This window comes from Varroa destructor, unplaced genomic scaffold (assembly GCF_002443255.2).
Source record: "Varroa destructor unplaced genomic scaffold, Vdes_3.0 BEIS01000001.1, whole genome shotgun sequence".
Classification (NCBI taxonomy): Eukaryota; Metazoa; Arthropoda; class Arachnida; order Mesostigmata; family Varroidae; genus Varroa; species Varroa destructor.
The window spans coordinates 866,827-881,950 of NW_019211454.1; the positions used below are offsets into that span (position 1 = coordinate 866,827).

The 15,124-nt window shown below is 39.2% G+C and overlaps 1 protein-coding gene across 9 annotated transcripts in view; it reads left to right on the forward strand.

The window, feature by feature from the left end:
- The window catches only part of CASK (peripheral plasma membrane protein CASK), a 322,381-nt gene that overhangs the window by 75,478 nt on the left and 231,779 nt on the right, over positions 1-15,124 (forward strand). For all 9 annotated transcript variants that reach the window (XM_086977513.1, XM_086977510.1, XM_086977511.1 and 6 more), the window contains 2 exons: positions 4,612-4,789; positions 5,020-5,101. In XM_086977513.1, the coding sequence (XP_086833639.1) occupies positions 4,612-4,789; positions 5,020-5,101 (260 nt within the window). The remainder of the gene's footprint in view (positions 1-4,611; positions 4,790-5,019; positions 5,102-15,124) is intronic.

The following is a 15,124-nucleotide window of genomic DNA, read 5'->3' on the forward strand; positions in this document are numbered from 1 at the left end:
ATTTGAGAAGAAATAAGTTAAAACATCCTGCCTTATGTGCGCTGCAGAGCACATATTTTTTAGATACCACTTACCAAAATGTTAAAAGCACAGTCTGGGATACTCAACAAGCTTGAATATGATCAGGTGGCAACCAATCTTATACTACATATGCGCCTTGCGACACCTTTGTGATTTATCAATTCAAATGATTAAATATACCCTTTAAAGTAAATTATCTGAGCCAATAAATTCGGATATGAAATCGAATAGGTCTCGATACCACTGTCAATATCAAAAGTGACTAGTCGATTTATAGTTGTTTATTTCCTATGAGCATTTGTACTTCCGTTAAGCGGAACAGAGTTCCAAGATATCGTTGGCTTGCGGCGCCCTTCAGTTTCAAGTGTAATACTGATACAACAACGTATTATTGTTTTGAAAGGCTGACTAGATTAGCACCTCGCGGCATCCGCTGAAGCCGCATTCAAGCACAAACGCGAGCTCCAGGGAAAAAAATAAACCGGAATATGAAGTTTTGTAGCATTTAGAAGAACAATTGGCAATTATTTACTATATAATTAAAGCAATATAAGTTTAGCGTCGTATGAGCTATACGGCATAGTAGCAAGCTCTCAGACGCAATAGGAAGTAAAAGGAAAGTGACAAGCTCGCATAAAGTTCCTTCTATCCGACCGGCCAGACACACACGTCTGTCGGTATTACTTTATCGTCCAAAAAGCTTTAACAGAATGTTGAAACTTGTTTAAATTTAGAGCAGTTCAAGTCAAATGCTTCCTTTGACGGGGTCCTATTGGATATGCTCGTCACGATCGAATTAGTCAGCTAACCTGCATACAGCTGAGTCATGTATGACATAACAGTAACTAGTAGTATAACAAATATTCCTATTCAATAACCTTCAAAAATATGTTGCTTGATCCGAATATGTAGCACGCGTCTAGATCCCTCTCGCAATGCAAATCCAAAGCTAGCCTTTTTCGTGGCAGTGGAGGTATCAGTGCCCAGTCTCCAACAGGTTATAGCATCCCTTATCTTACAACTGGAAATTCTATTGCTAATGAGGCTTTTAGTAACACATTTTATTATTTTATCGTTCAAATCGAAAACAATGAAAATAATATCAGAAGATGTTTGGCATCGACAATCGTAGAACTGGCCAATGCAGGTTAAGCCCAGTAAAGAGAAATCATTTGTCTAAGAAGTACTTTAACAAAATCCAAGCATCAACTCCAAGAGTGTGATATAGGCACCTGTTCAAAAAACCTCCTGGTCTCCTAACAGTCCAAGTTAATAATCGGCATCTTTGCTTCTGAGCGCACTAGGTGCTCTCGGTAGTTTTTGTTAGCCTAGCTCTATTTGACTACAGTGAAGTCTGACGTTCTAACGGTTAGGTAAACAAATGTCTTGCAATTAGTTTCGTGCGCCCTTTCGTGTTTAACTAGAAGGCCTTGGAACGACCCAGCCCGTTTAAATTCTTTAGAGCAAAATGCTTCTGAAGTTCCCGAACGATTAGCTAGAAGCACACTCTTTGAGTTAAAAAAAAACCGAGTAACTATGATTGGGTTGGCCTAGTTGCCTTTGTAAGATGTTAGTTCACACACTAGCAGATTGAAAGTCCGCTTAGTGAAGGTTCAAAGCCACATATTCGTTTTGAAGCCCAGGTTCATTTAAATCAACGAAAAAGTCGCCTATTCTGAACTTCACTTCTTTGGTGTCGGAAGCGTTAGTTGTGATCTGATCATCACGCTAGCAATGAAATTGTCTATTGCCCGTGAGAGCAGCTCGTTGAGTGCATGAAGACATCGCCCACATACTGTACGACCTTTAGGAAGTGACGCTTTGTTTGTCAAATCAAAAAAAAATGAAAAAAGAAAGTTTTCGTTTTCAATCGATTGGGCCACTGAATTCTCCAATGTAAGAACAGTACAACGGTAATTTTTTGGCAATTGTAAGCCTTTTCAATTAAAAAGCATGGTCCATGTCATAACAGTATGAATGTGAGGTGGGAAAAGCCGGTCGTTAGCCTACCAATTAGTCATGTAGCCCCTTTAATTTTTTTGGGGCGAGCACCTGCTGCTTAGGAATTAGCCCTTTCCTTTTATAGCGTGCAGCATGGTTTATGAATAAGTTCATACAGCCTGCATATCAGTGCGAAGGTTTTTTTGTTTCAACAAACAACGTTTTGCCTAAATTCGCTAGCATAAGAGAGAACAAATCTGCCCCTTTTCAATAATGTTACAGGGCTGTCTAAAGAACCATTACCTTTTTGCTACATTTTTTGTTAACTACATTTCGTGCGTATTTGCTGACAAACTGTTATGTTTTGACCGTTCTACAAAATAAGATAATCTATTGGGATTGTCTTTATGGCTTTGGAGTGCCGGAAATGCTTTGCTGGACATAATCAACTACGTAAATCAAATAATTTTCACTAAATATGCGAGCTCTACCTTTCTTCAAATTTTGCGAAAATCGACCGCTGCAAATTGCCGACAGGGCATAGTCTTATTTCTCGTAATACCCAATAGTTTGGGTCCATGTCTGGATTTTCGTGGTAGTTTATCTATTGTATTCAGTCTATTTAATCGATGTAATGCGGATTAGTAAAGCACTATGTCATTGTAAATTTATTAATTTTTAATAGCCAGCCGTTCCAGGGAGTTGGTTGAGACATTCGTAGAATCCTAGACGCTTGCGCTGAAGTCAAATTTACCTCGCGCTTCATTGCGTCAGTGGGCGTCCCTGCAATGCAATATCGAGTTCTCTTTTCGCTAAACGAAGATTACCTGATCGTGAAGAAGGAATATGTCCTCTAAGAACCTGCTGCCAAGTTCTTGTTGAATGTATATGAATCGTCAACAACCTGTCGGTAGAATTTTCGATTCTATAATCTGTGATGTATAAAGCATGTCTATAGAGTCTGTAATTCGCTTTAATGACGCGATTACTAGTAATAGATTTTGTTTGCGGCACAGAAGACATAGTGACGTTTGTGTCGCAAGTCTAGACAAAATTGTATATTTTTTCTAACAGCTATTGTAGAACAGTACCCATTATATTAAAGACATTTTTTGTCGAAATTTGGGAGTTACTTGGTTTGTGTGTTCTTTTGCCAGGGGCCATCAAAGCTTCATGCTGACTTGGAATTTTGCTCTCTATAGGTTTAAATGCAAGTTTCTTAACTATGATGGGCTGGATACTCGCGTTTCTAAACAAGGATTGCGTGACGATGTTAAATGTTTTTATCTGCATTTATTAACACTTTCGTGTGGCACATTTACACGGCAAATGTAGACTATATTTAAAACACGATTTTAAATATAGAAGATTGAACCCTAGCGTGAAAGTCCTGCAGTCGAGATCGCGGTAGGGCAATGGCTAACATCATACCAATTGCAATGCCTATTGCATCGCGTACAATCGTGAACAGGCGTTTCCTGGTCTATGGACAGGCGTTTCCTGGTCTATGATAATCCCCTGTCCACTATCCCTATATACTTATGGACAAATGAGCCGCTGCTTATCGCGAATCCAGTTTTTTTTTGCCGACCTTGAACCGGAGGCAAGTTTTGATGGAATTGGTTGCGGTTGGTGCACCAGGCGATATCTATTGGTTGCGGGTAGTCCGAAAACGCGATTTAGGAATGCAAGTTTAATGCGCTACGGCCGGAGGAGCCCTCAGATTAGCAGCACACCGAACGCTCCTGTTGGAAGGTCGGAAGTAACTAGTGCTATTTTAACTGAGAAAATCACATTGTTTTCTTCCGTTAAATCGTTTCATCGTTTTCTTGTGTTAAATCGCAAATTCCGTTCTCTCATCTTTCAACATCGCTTACTAACACAGCCGCAAAAAGTAGACATTTTCTGCTGAAAAAGGAAGCAGTTTTAGCTTAACGTTATAAAATCATCTGCGTAACGCAGCTTATCAGATAATGTTGGACGGCTCACTAAAAACAACAAAGAGGAGCAAGGAACTATAATGGTCAACTTAAGCCACTCCACGTTTTTGATTGAATAAGCCGAGCCCTGCAGTACTATCGTCTGCTGCAACCTGCTTCTTCGAAAATATGTTTCAAAGGGATAAAAGAAACAGGGACACCCGCCTTTAAATATAGGACTCTACATCTTTAGGCGGAATGATACAAAATTGTAAGTTGTTTGCTAGTTATCTAAACGATGGCATTACATCATTTTAGCCGAGCAAGTATCAATGATTGGCAGTAGCTCGGTGTAGGGCAACAACTCTATTTTCGCCTGCGTCTTGCAGGCTTAATTACCATACTTAACAAAACTTGTGTAGTTGTGCTTATCGTATTCAAATAACTAAAAGAGTCGAAATATTAAAAAAAAGAATATAACAATGACCCCTATTTCGAGCCAAACTTTTAAAAATTCTAATTATTTACTTACTTGGTAACACGAGCTATAAGCTTACTTCCATTACACAATACCATTAGCAGAATCGAAGCTTGCAAATATCCCACAGTCCGAAGCTAAAAATAGTACCAACTTAAAACATCTAAATGGCGTACATACTGTGTAAGTTTGTATGATTGTCGATAGCAGTATGTTTTTAATAACAATATTAATGATTATTTTTTGTTTCAGTATGGAAGGATCCGATCTTTTCATGGAAGTTGTTTCGCGAGCCTGTGCTGGTTTTGTATATTCGGAGACCGTAGCGTCGTACTATATGCGACAGATCCTGTCGGCAGTTCGTTACTGTCATCAGAGAGACGTTATTCATCGAGACATTCGACCACACTGTGTCCTTCTTGCTACAAAAGTAATAACAACAAACAACCGGCTATTAACCACTATTAAACACTAGCAAGTTGGATTAAAAACATTTTGCGATTAGAAGAAAACCCTTGTTAACTTTCAATACCGTTCTTCCTTTAACATAGTTCCTATAATACCTGCTTAAAAATTAAAGCTTAGGTGTACCTTAGCATCCCGTGTCTAAGATCACGAGGTTCCTTTCGAAATAAATAACACTTCTCTCGTTCTGTGCAGGATACATCAGCCCCGGTAAAGCTTTATGGATTCAGCCATGCAATTCGACTAGATGAACAAATATCCCTGACGCAACATCAAAGTAAGTGCTGAATGCCCTCTAGTACAAGGATTGATACAACAATTAAGAAAGAGAAAGTTTCTCCAGCTATGACAATGATTTTCGCCAAGAATCAACAAGGTTCGCGGCTCTATAGCGCAGTCGTAGGATCGCTTCTGTAGGAAGCAGCTGCAAAGCATTGCTATTGCAAACTCGTCTATTGCTTCTGCCTGGTGTATTACGTGATTTTTTTCAGTAAACTGAACTAGAAATTAGTAAATTATGTTCTTATTAACCCTAGCGTGGTTACACCATGTTTTTTTAGAACAAGCAGAGCTTATCTGATTCCTACTCCTTATGCGCAACGTGCGAACGTTGACATTTTCCGCTTTTTTGACAAAATGGTTTAGCTTTTTTTTTCTCACCCTTTCGCTCCAACCAGAAGCAAATGATAATATCAATTGTCGGAACTATATCTATGGATATTAGTTCGCATCGCCTCACTGTACTTACCAAGAAGCTCTTCCAAGGGACAAGTGAGTTTATCTCAGTATTTTCTCAAAGAGTTTACACTGAGTGGTAGTTTCTGTCAGTGCTTTATAATACAAACCATAAAAGAGATAGGCAACATAACAAAGGGTTTTATCAGCCTTATCTCGGATGTTTAAAGGTCTTGAGTTTCATTCAGCGAGTGTGCTCTTCATAGTTAATAATAATACTATGTATATTGATTAATTAAGCACGTCACTTAGAGTCAATTAAATGAGAAATGTTTCTCCATAAACATTAACACAAGGTTCTCCTAAATGGTATCTCAGAAGCAGTAACTGAATACGGGCTATCTTACAATGCTTACTAGCTAGTCTTAAATTTTGAAGAAAATTCATTTTTTGATGCCTCGTACCCCCACCCAAGGTGTTGCACGCCCCACACAGGAGATTACTACTAGATTGATACATACTTTTGAAAGAAAGAAAGAAAGAACTAGTTGCTGGTTAATATATTTATTGCGCAACACTAGATAAATATTCTGACAAGAGATTGCTTTCTTTACTGTTAAAGTATGTTTTTGTTTTTGAAATTAAGGGCGTCCGGTCCTTTTTGCAGCGGCTGAGGCACATACTTTTGAAGTGGTTGAAGCTGAGCAATATGTCTCCATTCCAGATATCAGAACATGATCCAGCAATGGTTTATTTCACCAACAGTTATCAATTAGCCTCCTTTATGTTACATAGGTTCTACAAAAAACCGAAAGTTTGTTAGTTATATAATGCGTTTCTTTAAAGGTTTGTCAAAATGTCACCTGTATCTATTAAGCGTCTGCATACTGATTTTTATTACAAATTACTACGGTACTGTACATTTGTATTTTATAAGTTTTGCAGAGAAAGGTTCAGGGTCGATAATTATCGATTTTTACTTTTCTTCAAACAAGAAAAAATTGACTGTATTTGAAAATCTTCGAAAAAGAAATCGAAGAGGTCCAAGAGGTTATTTGAGAGCGACGAAAATAGCTTAAGATGCTACTAGTGATTTTAAGGAACTCTGTTTCTGCTTTTTTTTTTAGTTGAATTTGTTTATCAGGGATAAATTCTACATACAGGAAACTACAGCATATATTTTGATATTGAAAGGCAATCAGTGTAAACTTTGGTCACTTATCATACGTAGCTTGTTATCATAAGTAGGGTTCTTCCTATTCATTTAGTTGGATATTTTACTGTCTAAAAGAGCAGCTAGAAAAAAAGTAGTCCCTGAAGAACTACAGAGACTCGAATATGAACGTAGAAATGATAAACTCAAGTCCTAATCAAAGGTTGGGCTCTGACTAATTTAGCATTCATTTGTATTAATCAAACGACACACTTTTCTATTTAACATAAATATGTTCACCACACTTGAAACACTGGCGAGCATTTTATTCATCTTCCTTGAATGAAAATCAGTACGGTAATTAATGGCAGCAAGCCTTCAGCTGAAAGAGACCATTACAAGGTGGGTAAGGACCTTTTCACAAACCCTAGAAACGAGTGACGTGAACATATCTTAGCAAAGAATACATTTTTTAGGAGATTGGCTTTTATGCGTACATTAGTGGAATCATCGTAAAAGATAACAAATAGTTTGGTGCGCGTTAAAAGTTTTTTCTTATATTATAAAATTACTCATCGTATCCTATTAGATCTCGGGTTAATCAATCGGCTTTGTTTTTTTCTGTTCTGGCGAACGAATTTAAGTAAGAGAAAACTTTTCGTTATCTTTTTTATCGAAGCTGAAACCCGTCAGTATTAGTTTCCTGTGTAAGTCATCAACTCTTTTTTATCTTTTCCTAAAGGCTTTATCTTCCTTCTTCTGTACTAGCTAACCTTTCTGCGCTTTTGCCAGCTTATGCTAATAAGTCTACTGCTGTATTTTAGGATGTACTTTGAGGAATATTTATAATCAAAGGGCCATAAAAAAGGCCATTCTGAGAAATGCCTATTCCACCACGGGAAGATCAATGCCCTTTATTCTTTTTGGACTTGCTACTTATAGCACAATTTTACATAGCCTATGTTGTCCTGGAGCATTATTTTTAAGCCAAATAAAGTACAATTAGATAATTGTTCCTACTAATTACCCATAATTCCTACTAAAGAGTATTTCGTCCAGTCGTCATCAACGGTAGAGGAACTACGTTGTCTATTATAAGTTTGCCTATTGGTAACAGCGGTTGATCGCTTAAAATTGCCTGGCCGACTTATACCAACACATGATGCTGTCTGGTTAGAAACGATACCAATAAGCTGCCAGTAAATAATTTGCATTTTATCTGCAACAGGCCTTGTTGCAGATAGGCTGCGAGACTCTCGGTAGCGTAACAGAAAGACACTCCATTATAATTCAATCTAGATAAGTTATTTTGATCTTGTTTTCCTTCATAGAACAGCCACAGTCAATTCCTGATGCGGGGCCAGCATTCGCATTACCTATGGCTATTAGTTTAAGCCCTGGCAGGAATCACACCCAAAACCAATTTATACTGTATGTATTTGGTGCATACGCGTTTAAAGGACAAGTTGATTAATCATTTTCAAAACAAGTTCGTGATCAACATAACTTGCGCAGGTACCTCTTAACGATGCTTAATCGTAACGTTTTTGCACTGTCTACGTATTTAGTGCGCTCAAGACCGACTAAATAGAAACAAACGGTTCTCGACAGGTTTGTCAACCAGCTCGTAACTATTGTTTATATAATAACATTGTAGCAGGCGTCAGTTTGACCAGCGCCAAGTACTTTCGCGTTTGCATTAATTGATTACACCTATAGCGACTAGGATCTTAAAAATGAGATCTGTACCGTAGTATCATAGGATTACTGTGCAGAGATACCGAATGAATGCCAACGACAAAGTACCATTTTGGACGATGCGTATTATTTACAAATAGTACAAACTCCCATGAACTAACGAGTTGGTAAAAAACATACATACAAATTTACAAAATTCGCTTCGTATTTCCTCAACAAGGTTTTCTGTAAGTCGTAAATCAGAGATAAGAAAAACACAAATGCTACGCAGTAAGTAATATACGAGTTAATACAGGTGCACGGAAATTGCCATACCTGCTCGCCGTGATCGCTGGCTCACATGCTAACAGATGATCTGTAGCACGGAGCAAGATTCCATTCCTAAATAAGTTAAAAGTCAACTGGCTCTGGAAAATAACTGCAGAAGTCGTGAAGTGCACACGCCAAGCAACCTCCATATGTATCCCTCCGACTTTGTATCAAACGATTTCACCTTTAGGCTTCTTTTACTCAAGGCGCAATATACGATATGAATGCTGTGACAAACCTTGATTTTTAGGGCTACCACTGCTATGGGTTCTTGTTGAGGGTTATGGACCACACTGAACTTATCGAGCTGTTCAAGGATAGTCGAGTTACTGCAGTTGCATCACCCCAAGTTGAAAGGTCCGGTGAATATGCACAGTAAACGATGCTGGGAAATTTACAAACGATCGATTTACACGGCACGAAAGAAAACAGTATTTTTCCTAATTGCTATAACGCAGAAAAATGGATTATAGAGCTCAACAGTGTTATGGCCTGAGTATGTGTTTCATCGAAGGGTTTGTTGTTCTGGAGACTTTGTAATATAGCTCGGTCTCGTGGCTTGTTACTTGAGATTGTGTCATCAAAAATAGCCTTAAATAGCATTAGAGCGATCTATCGAATTAAAGCAACAGCTGAGAAGCTGTGCGTTGAGGTATGGAAAAGACCAGTATGCGCGTCTTCACGTGTGACCGCTTTGTTCCCGTTGAATCAAGCTTTCGCTACGCGGAGATCGACTGGCGTAAATTTGTTCTAAGAAATTGCCAGCACGTTCGATTGTGCTATTAATAGCCACTGTATTACTGATAGCCTAAATGTCAGAGGCTTAATACATCAACGTCTCATATGACTTACTTATAATCTGCCAATACCGACGATTCACCGTAAAGCACGACAATTGATATTAGGAGGCTAAAGGATAAAAATAGAACCGATCAAATTTGAAAAGTACAACGCTAGGTTACGTGCTATGTGATGTGTCCATGGGGTCGACAAAACGTACGGCTCAATTCCGGTTCGTATCGGGTCGAGCAGGTATAGCATTTCCCAAAACTAGACTGGTTTTAATTGAGTAGTCCATTCGTTTCAAGATACGCTGTCATTTGTTCCTATTCGTTCATACGAAAATCCTAAAACTTATTTTCCTAAGGGTCAAAGTTTATCATTCGACTCTACTGAGTTGTGTTCCTATTCCGTTGATAAAACCCGCCTTTTTTTCGTATCCAAACGCCCTTTCGGTCGAAAAAGATCGGCCATCTTTCTATGCCTTGGGGCCTAAATGTCAATGTGGGAAGTTTCACAAATGTAGTAATAAGATTTTCAAAATCAATATTGAAAAGAAAGGTACGGTTATGGCCCGTTTGGCTCTGCACATTTACGTTATCCAATTTGATATTATTTCTGCAGTAATATAGGTAGGAGTCCGGCTTTTCAGAAAATGGTGCGACTGGCTTGTCGAATGGCCGATAGATGGTAATTACGGACGGATAGAATTGTACAGAAATTATCTTTCCTATCACGACTATCGTGAATAATTAAGGATGGAGCCTTCAGAGGCTGCCAAGTTAATTAAGTTGTCATTTTCTATGTATATATATGAAGGCGGCTTACCTTTAGAGTGAATAACGATGGCATGATATGGACACAGAATTGTTAATATACTTTCTTCATCTAGTCACACATTTTGAGTAACGTATGTTGAGCGATCCGATTAATATCAAGTATAAATGTTATTATTCTAGCCACTATAAATTTCGACTATATCACAAAATTAATTACGCAAACGCAGGATTTTGTGTGTACCTCACTGTCTGGGAGTAAAATATTGTTGCAGCGGGGTCTGTGTTGTATTCGCATTTGGAAAATGTACTGCTTGCCCCTTTAACTTCTTCAGAGCTACTATTTCCGGCTTGCCATCTGTTAGAATGGCTACAAGATAGGCCAAACTTTCATAGAATTCCACTACTAGTAGCAAACTGCAGAATCGCGTGCTCCACATTTACGGGTAAATCGTTCCCGAGAAACGCTCTATTCCTGTCTTAACTTTGCAACTTCTCCTTTGCAGTATTAAGTCATACAGCTAACAGCTTGTCATTACAAAAGGTCCATAAACAACCGTGCCTCCTCAATATCTCAATATTCGGCAAAATAAACATAGCAGTGAGCATATATGAGAATAGGATTTTTTATATAGAAACGTATTGTTTTAAAGCACTACTCATATCGAGACTGGCTAGGAATTTACAGCATTAGATAAACTTTAACAACTTTTTTTAGTTTAACATTTAGCAAACAACTTTAGTGTTGGTTGGTGTTCTAGGCCTTCTATAGTCCTGAGCGCGGCAATCGTAAGTGGAAAGTATCACGAAAGACGAAATGTTCAGTAAAACATGTTTCTCTAGCAGCATTTACCGAAAAACTAGAAGCCAGTCGGCTAAATAGTAAGTGCGATCAAAATAAAGACCAACTTTTTGACTGAAGTTTGACACGATATCAGAGGCTGGGGCGACAATTGCAGACCATGCCTTAAAAAAAAGCTAGTCACAAACCCGCTTCTTTAATGTCTATCCTAGTTCAGATTAGCCACAAGGCACAGACGTGCAAAAGAAAGCTACGACTACCTGTAGGACATATTCTCGTCTGCGCCACCAAATGAGGATATGCTTAGGGGCAGCGTCCACTACGCTAATGGTAGCCGATGCATAAAGGGAAGATTTTCGTAAAAGATTCTTTCCATTTCCCTGATATTGTATTGGCTGCACATTTTCCTATGATGGCTAGAGCTATTAGCATAACCTCAAGCCCTGCATAGGAGAGGGGGACAAAAGTTATTATTGAAATTCTGCATCTATTTGTGGAACAGGGAGCTTCAGTAAAGAATGGAACAATAGTGTATTACCTACATTGCGTAATAACACCATCGAAATAGGAGCAAAACATTATAATTGCAGTTGGCGACCAACAATAATGGAGCTTACTTCCAGAGCGCTTAACTGCTTCCTATAGTTAATAGTGTGGTCATAACTTTTGGCGTGTCTGTCGCTGTATCTCCATACACCTGTCTGGCGAATTTTGCCGAGTTGCTCGTGCTGAACAAGTCATGGCCATTTCTACTATACAGGTACGGCCCAAATAATTGTGTGCATTCCGTCGCAGAAGAAGCATGCTGATCGGAATAGTTATCCAAAATGATTTCGATGGTGCCCTTCGACGGTGAGTACGAGTTTTAGATGTGGTTCTAACCTTCAGTGAGGTGTGGTGAAGCTTAAACTATTCTCCGGGGCCGGTTCTTGAAATTTTCCAGCCTTCTGATGACGGCTTTCTATTATTATGTATCAGGTTTTAGTTGGCAGGGATGCGTTTAGTAATCGATACGCATTTAATGGCGCTTCACCGCGTTAAGTAGTGTTTAACGTTGATGAAGCTCAGAACGTTCAAGCATGACTGGTTGCGATCTTAGTCGGACTTGGTCCTCCTGGTAATTCCTACGGTACTCTATGCCAGCTAAGAAAATCACTCTGATGGTAGAGAGCCACACGTGTTGGTTCTCTATTGTTAGCCGCTAAACGTGCGTGTCTGTTCAGTCTTCCGTTTTTAAATTATGATAATTCGCCCGTTGCAATGTTCCCAACGTATATGTTTTCGGAGCTCAAAAAAGCCAAGCAGATTTACCAATATACAGGTTCTCCGTTAATCTAAATAAATCCTCGTCACGTTTTGGTCTGATGGAGGAGCTTTTTAATCGATGCTCTATATTTACTGTTTGAGCTGGCATACGCCAACTACTCAGATCGGCAACATGTGGAGCTCATTGAGCGCACTTGACTTCAAGTCGATATAGCTCCAAAATCATCAGTGCTTTTAATTCCTTTGTCACCAGCGTCGAGATGTCGTCTCAGAGATTTTGACTCAAGAAGCAGAGCATGTCGTCATCCGCTATATGGGTTTTCCAAAAAGAAGCTTGAGCCTGCTAAAGCGCCGGTGCAAGTGGGAGAAGGGTGAAAGGGTCGAAGAACGCGGAAGCGAGGAAGTAACGTGAAACCTACGAGAGGTCCAGATGCGAATGATAGAGGTATTGATTGCAAGGCATTCGGAGCTGAAGGTTAGTCAACCGTTCGGTGCAGCTTTATGTTGCTTTCTTTTTCGTCAACTCCCTGCATCGCATCTCTCGTATTGCTCCGTGCTTGTTAGCTCTAACTAAAGGTATCTCGTATGTGAGTGTAATCAACAAACGAAAAATGTCGCTAAGTTTAGCAGAGAAAGCTTCTTTTTTAATCAAGGAGTTTGTTTTTGATTAAGGATGGGGAAAGCTTTCCGATCAGCTCTACAGAGTGTAGTGAGGCTGACAGTAGGAGGAGGACAGATACCGAAAGAAACGTAAGAGGACAATGTCCTGCTCATATTGAAAAAAAAATGTCAAGTGGATGTTTCAGGTCATTTGCTGACTGGCTTAAATTAGGGAAGAATTTTTGGAACAGAATTGTAATGCGGGGCTCACGTGAGTTTTTCTACCTTGTTGATAGGCTTCGTAATAATCTTACTAAGCTGCACAGGAGTCAATGCTTTGTAGAACGACGTGTTCAAAAATATTAGTGGAAGCGTTTAGAATGGAAGAAAGATCGCGGTTTTCAGATTTGGCGCCTGAAAGGGCATAGTACCCTGCTGTTTATTTTTTTTATATTCAAAAGTGTCTTTTGCTTTGGAACCCTATTTGAGATATTTGACGAGCCGATACAATGCGTACCGAGTCAACTCTTCGCCCTTTGTTTGAACTTCATTATAAGCGTATGAGCATTGCCTGACTAATCCACATGCTTGTCCTATTCGATAATTAAAAAGCAAGATGATGTTGATCCTAAAGAGAAATTGAAGTACGCGGGTTATTCGTGTCACTTAGGTGGCTGTTAACACCAATTTCATTAGTTTGACGAACGTTAAGGCTAGTGTCTTCTCCGTTAGGTAGATTTCGCAAAGTGGTTTTAATCGTTTCCGTAGGCATAATTTCTGTTTGCTGCTCAGCTTATTGGGCCTTTCTTGTATTAGCTAGATTGAGAACAGCTGCTTATGTCCATATTCGCAAATTTTTTTTAAAGGGGTTTAAATTGTGTATGTCCCAAATAACCGTTATTGGGCCTTCTTTTTCACGTAGGATTAGCTACTGCCACCTCTATTGTTTTTGAATACTTCTATTATATCTGAGACGCTAGATCTAGATTCGGATAGCCGTCGAATCTTCACTTTGCTAATGATATCGGAGCAGTCTACTTTTCTACGTCTGAGAAATTGTATTAAGTTAACTCATTGACTTTCGGTCTTGCTGGGTGCGTATGCATTTACGGCGCTTTCAAGTTCCGTGAAAGAATTACCAGATGTCCAAAAGAGGCGAGCAGTGGAAAATTTGAAACACCTCACGTCAACTACAATTACATTCGAAATGCTAAGGGTATTGCTGAGAAGGTACCAGAAAGATATGGACATGGTTTGCGGTGCTGGGACTCTGAAATATCGCCGCGGGGCAGAGTTCCAATTTACGTTTGCGTCTAAAGTATAATCAGTCATTTATCCCTTCTTAAATGAAGCCACATTACACTTCATGAGAACGGAGTCGAAGTTATTACTGTCATGCATGAATCCGTTTATGTCTACAGGACCGCATGTTTTCCAGCTTTTTGAAACAATCTTTCTGTGGCTATCTATGGTCGACTGCAGCTAAACGCTGGCATCGAGAAACGGCTAAGTTTACGGAACCTCAGAATTTTCTTAGGCCAGATTGGATATGCCGTATTAAAGAGATGCTGGTCATTTCATGGGGAATTCCTTGAATAGACTTTTACAGTATAATTGAAGCACCTCTTATCTTCTCATTGGATGCGACAGTTCGGTTTTTAAGGCACCGAGTGCAACTCTTTTCATTACTTCTTACGCAAACTGCGAAAGCTAGCTTGGCGTTGTAGCTTGTTACGAACAAGGCCACAGTCGGCGTGTGCAGTTGCTAATAGAGCATTGCATTGATTTTATCTATAGTATTGCTAAAACAAGAAAAAAAACGTCGTTTACTGTTTTCAAAGCTTGCATTGTAGAGCGACGTGGTCTGATTAGCTAATGCGCTTCTCTTTAAACGTATTGTTATCCGAATTTCAGTTACAAATATGTTATATGTTAGTATTAGTATACTGGAAGCAGAGGCTGAAAGTCGGTCGCAGGTTAAAAATCCTTCTTGTGTACGTACTTTGAACGGCACACTAACTCGCCAGCTGTAATGACGTGCTTTTCGCGTCTCAACGTTTCCCACACAGTCTTGAATTGGGATGACAGTAACAGCTGGCTGTGTGAGTCTGATGAAAATAAACTGACTAGTTTGTAACAGTTGCAAGGCGGTACATTTTTTCTGGCGCCTACAACTAACAAACGATTATATAAGGTATACGTTATAACTATTGTATTATGTCAAATTGCATTATTATTTAC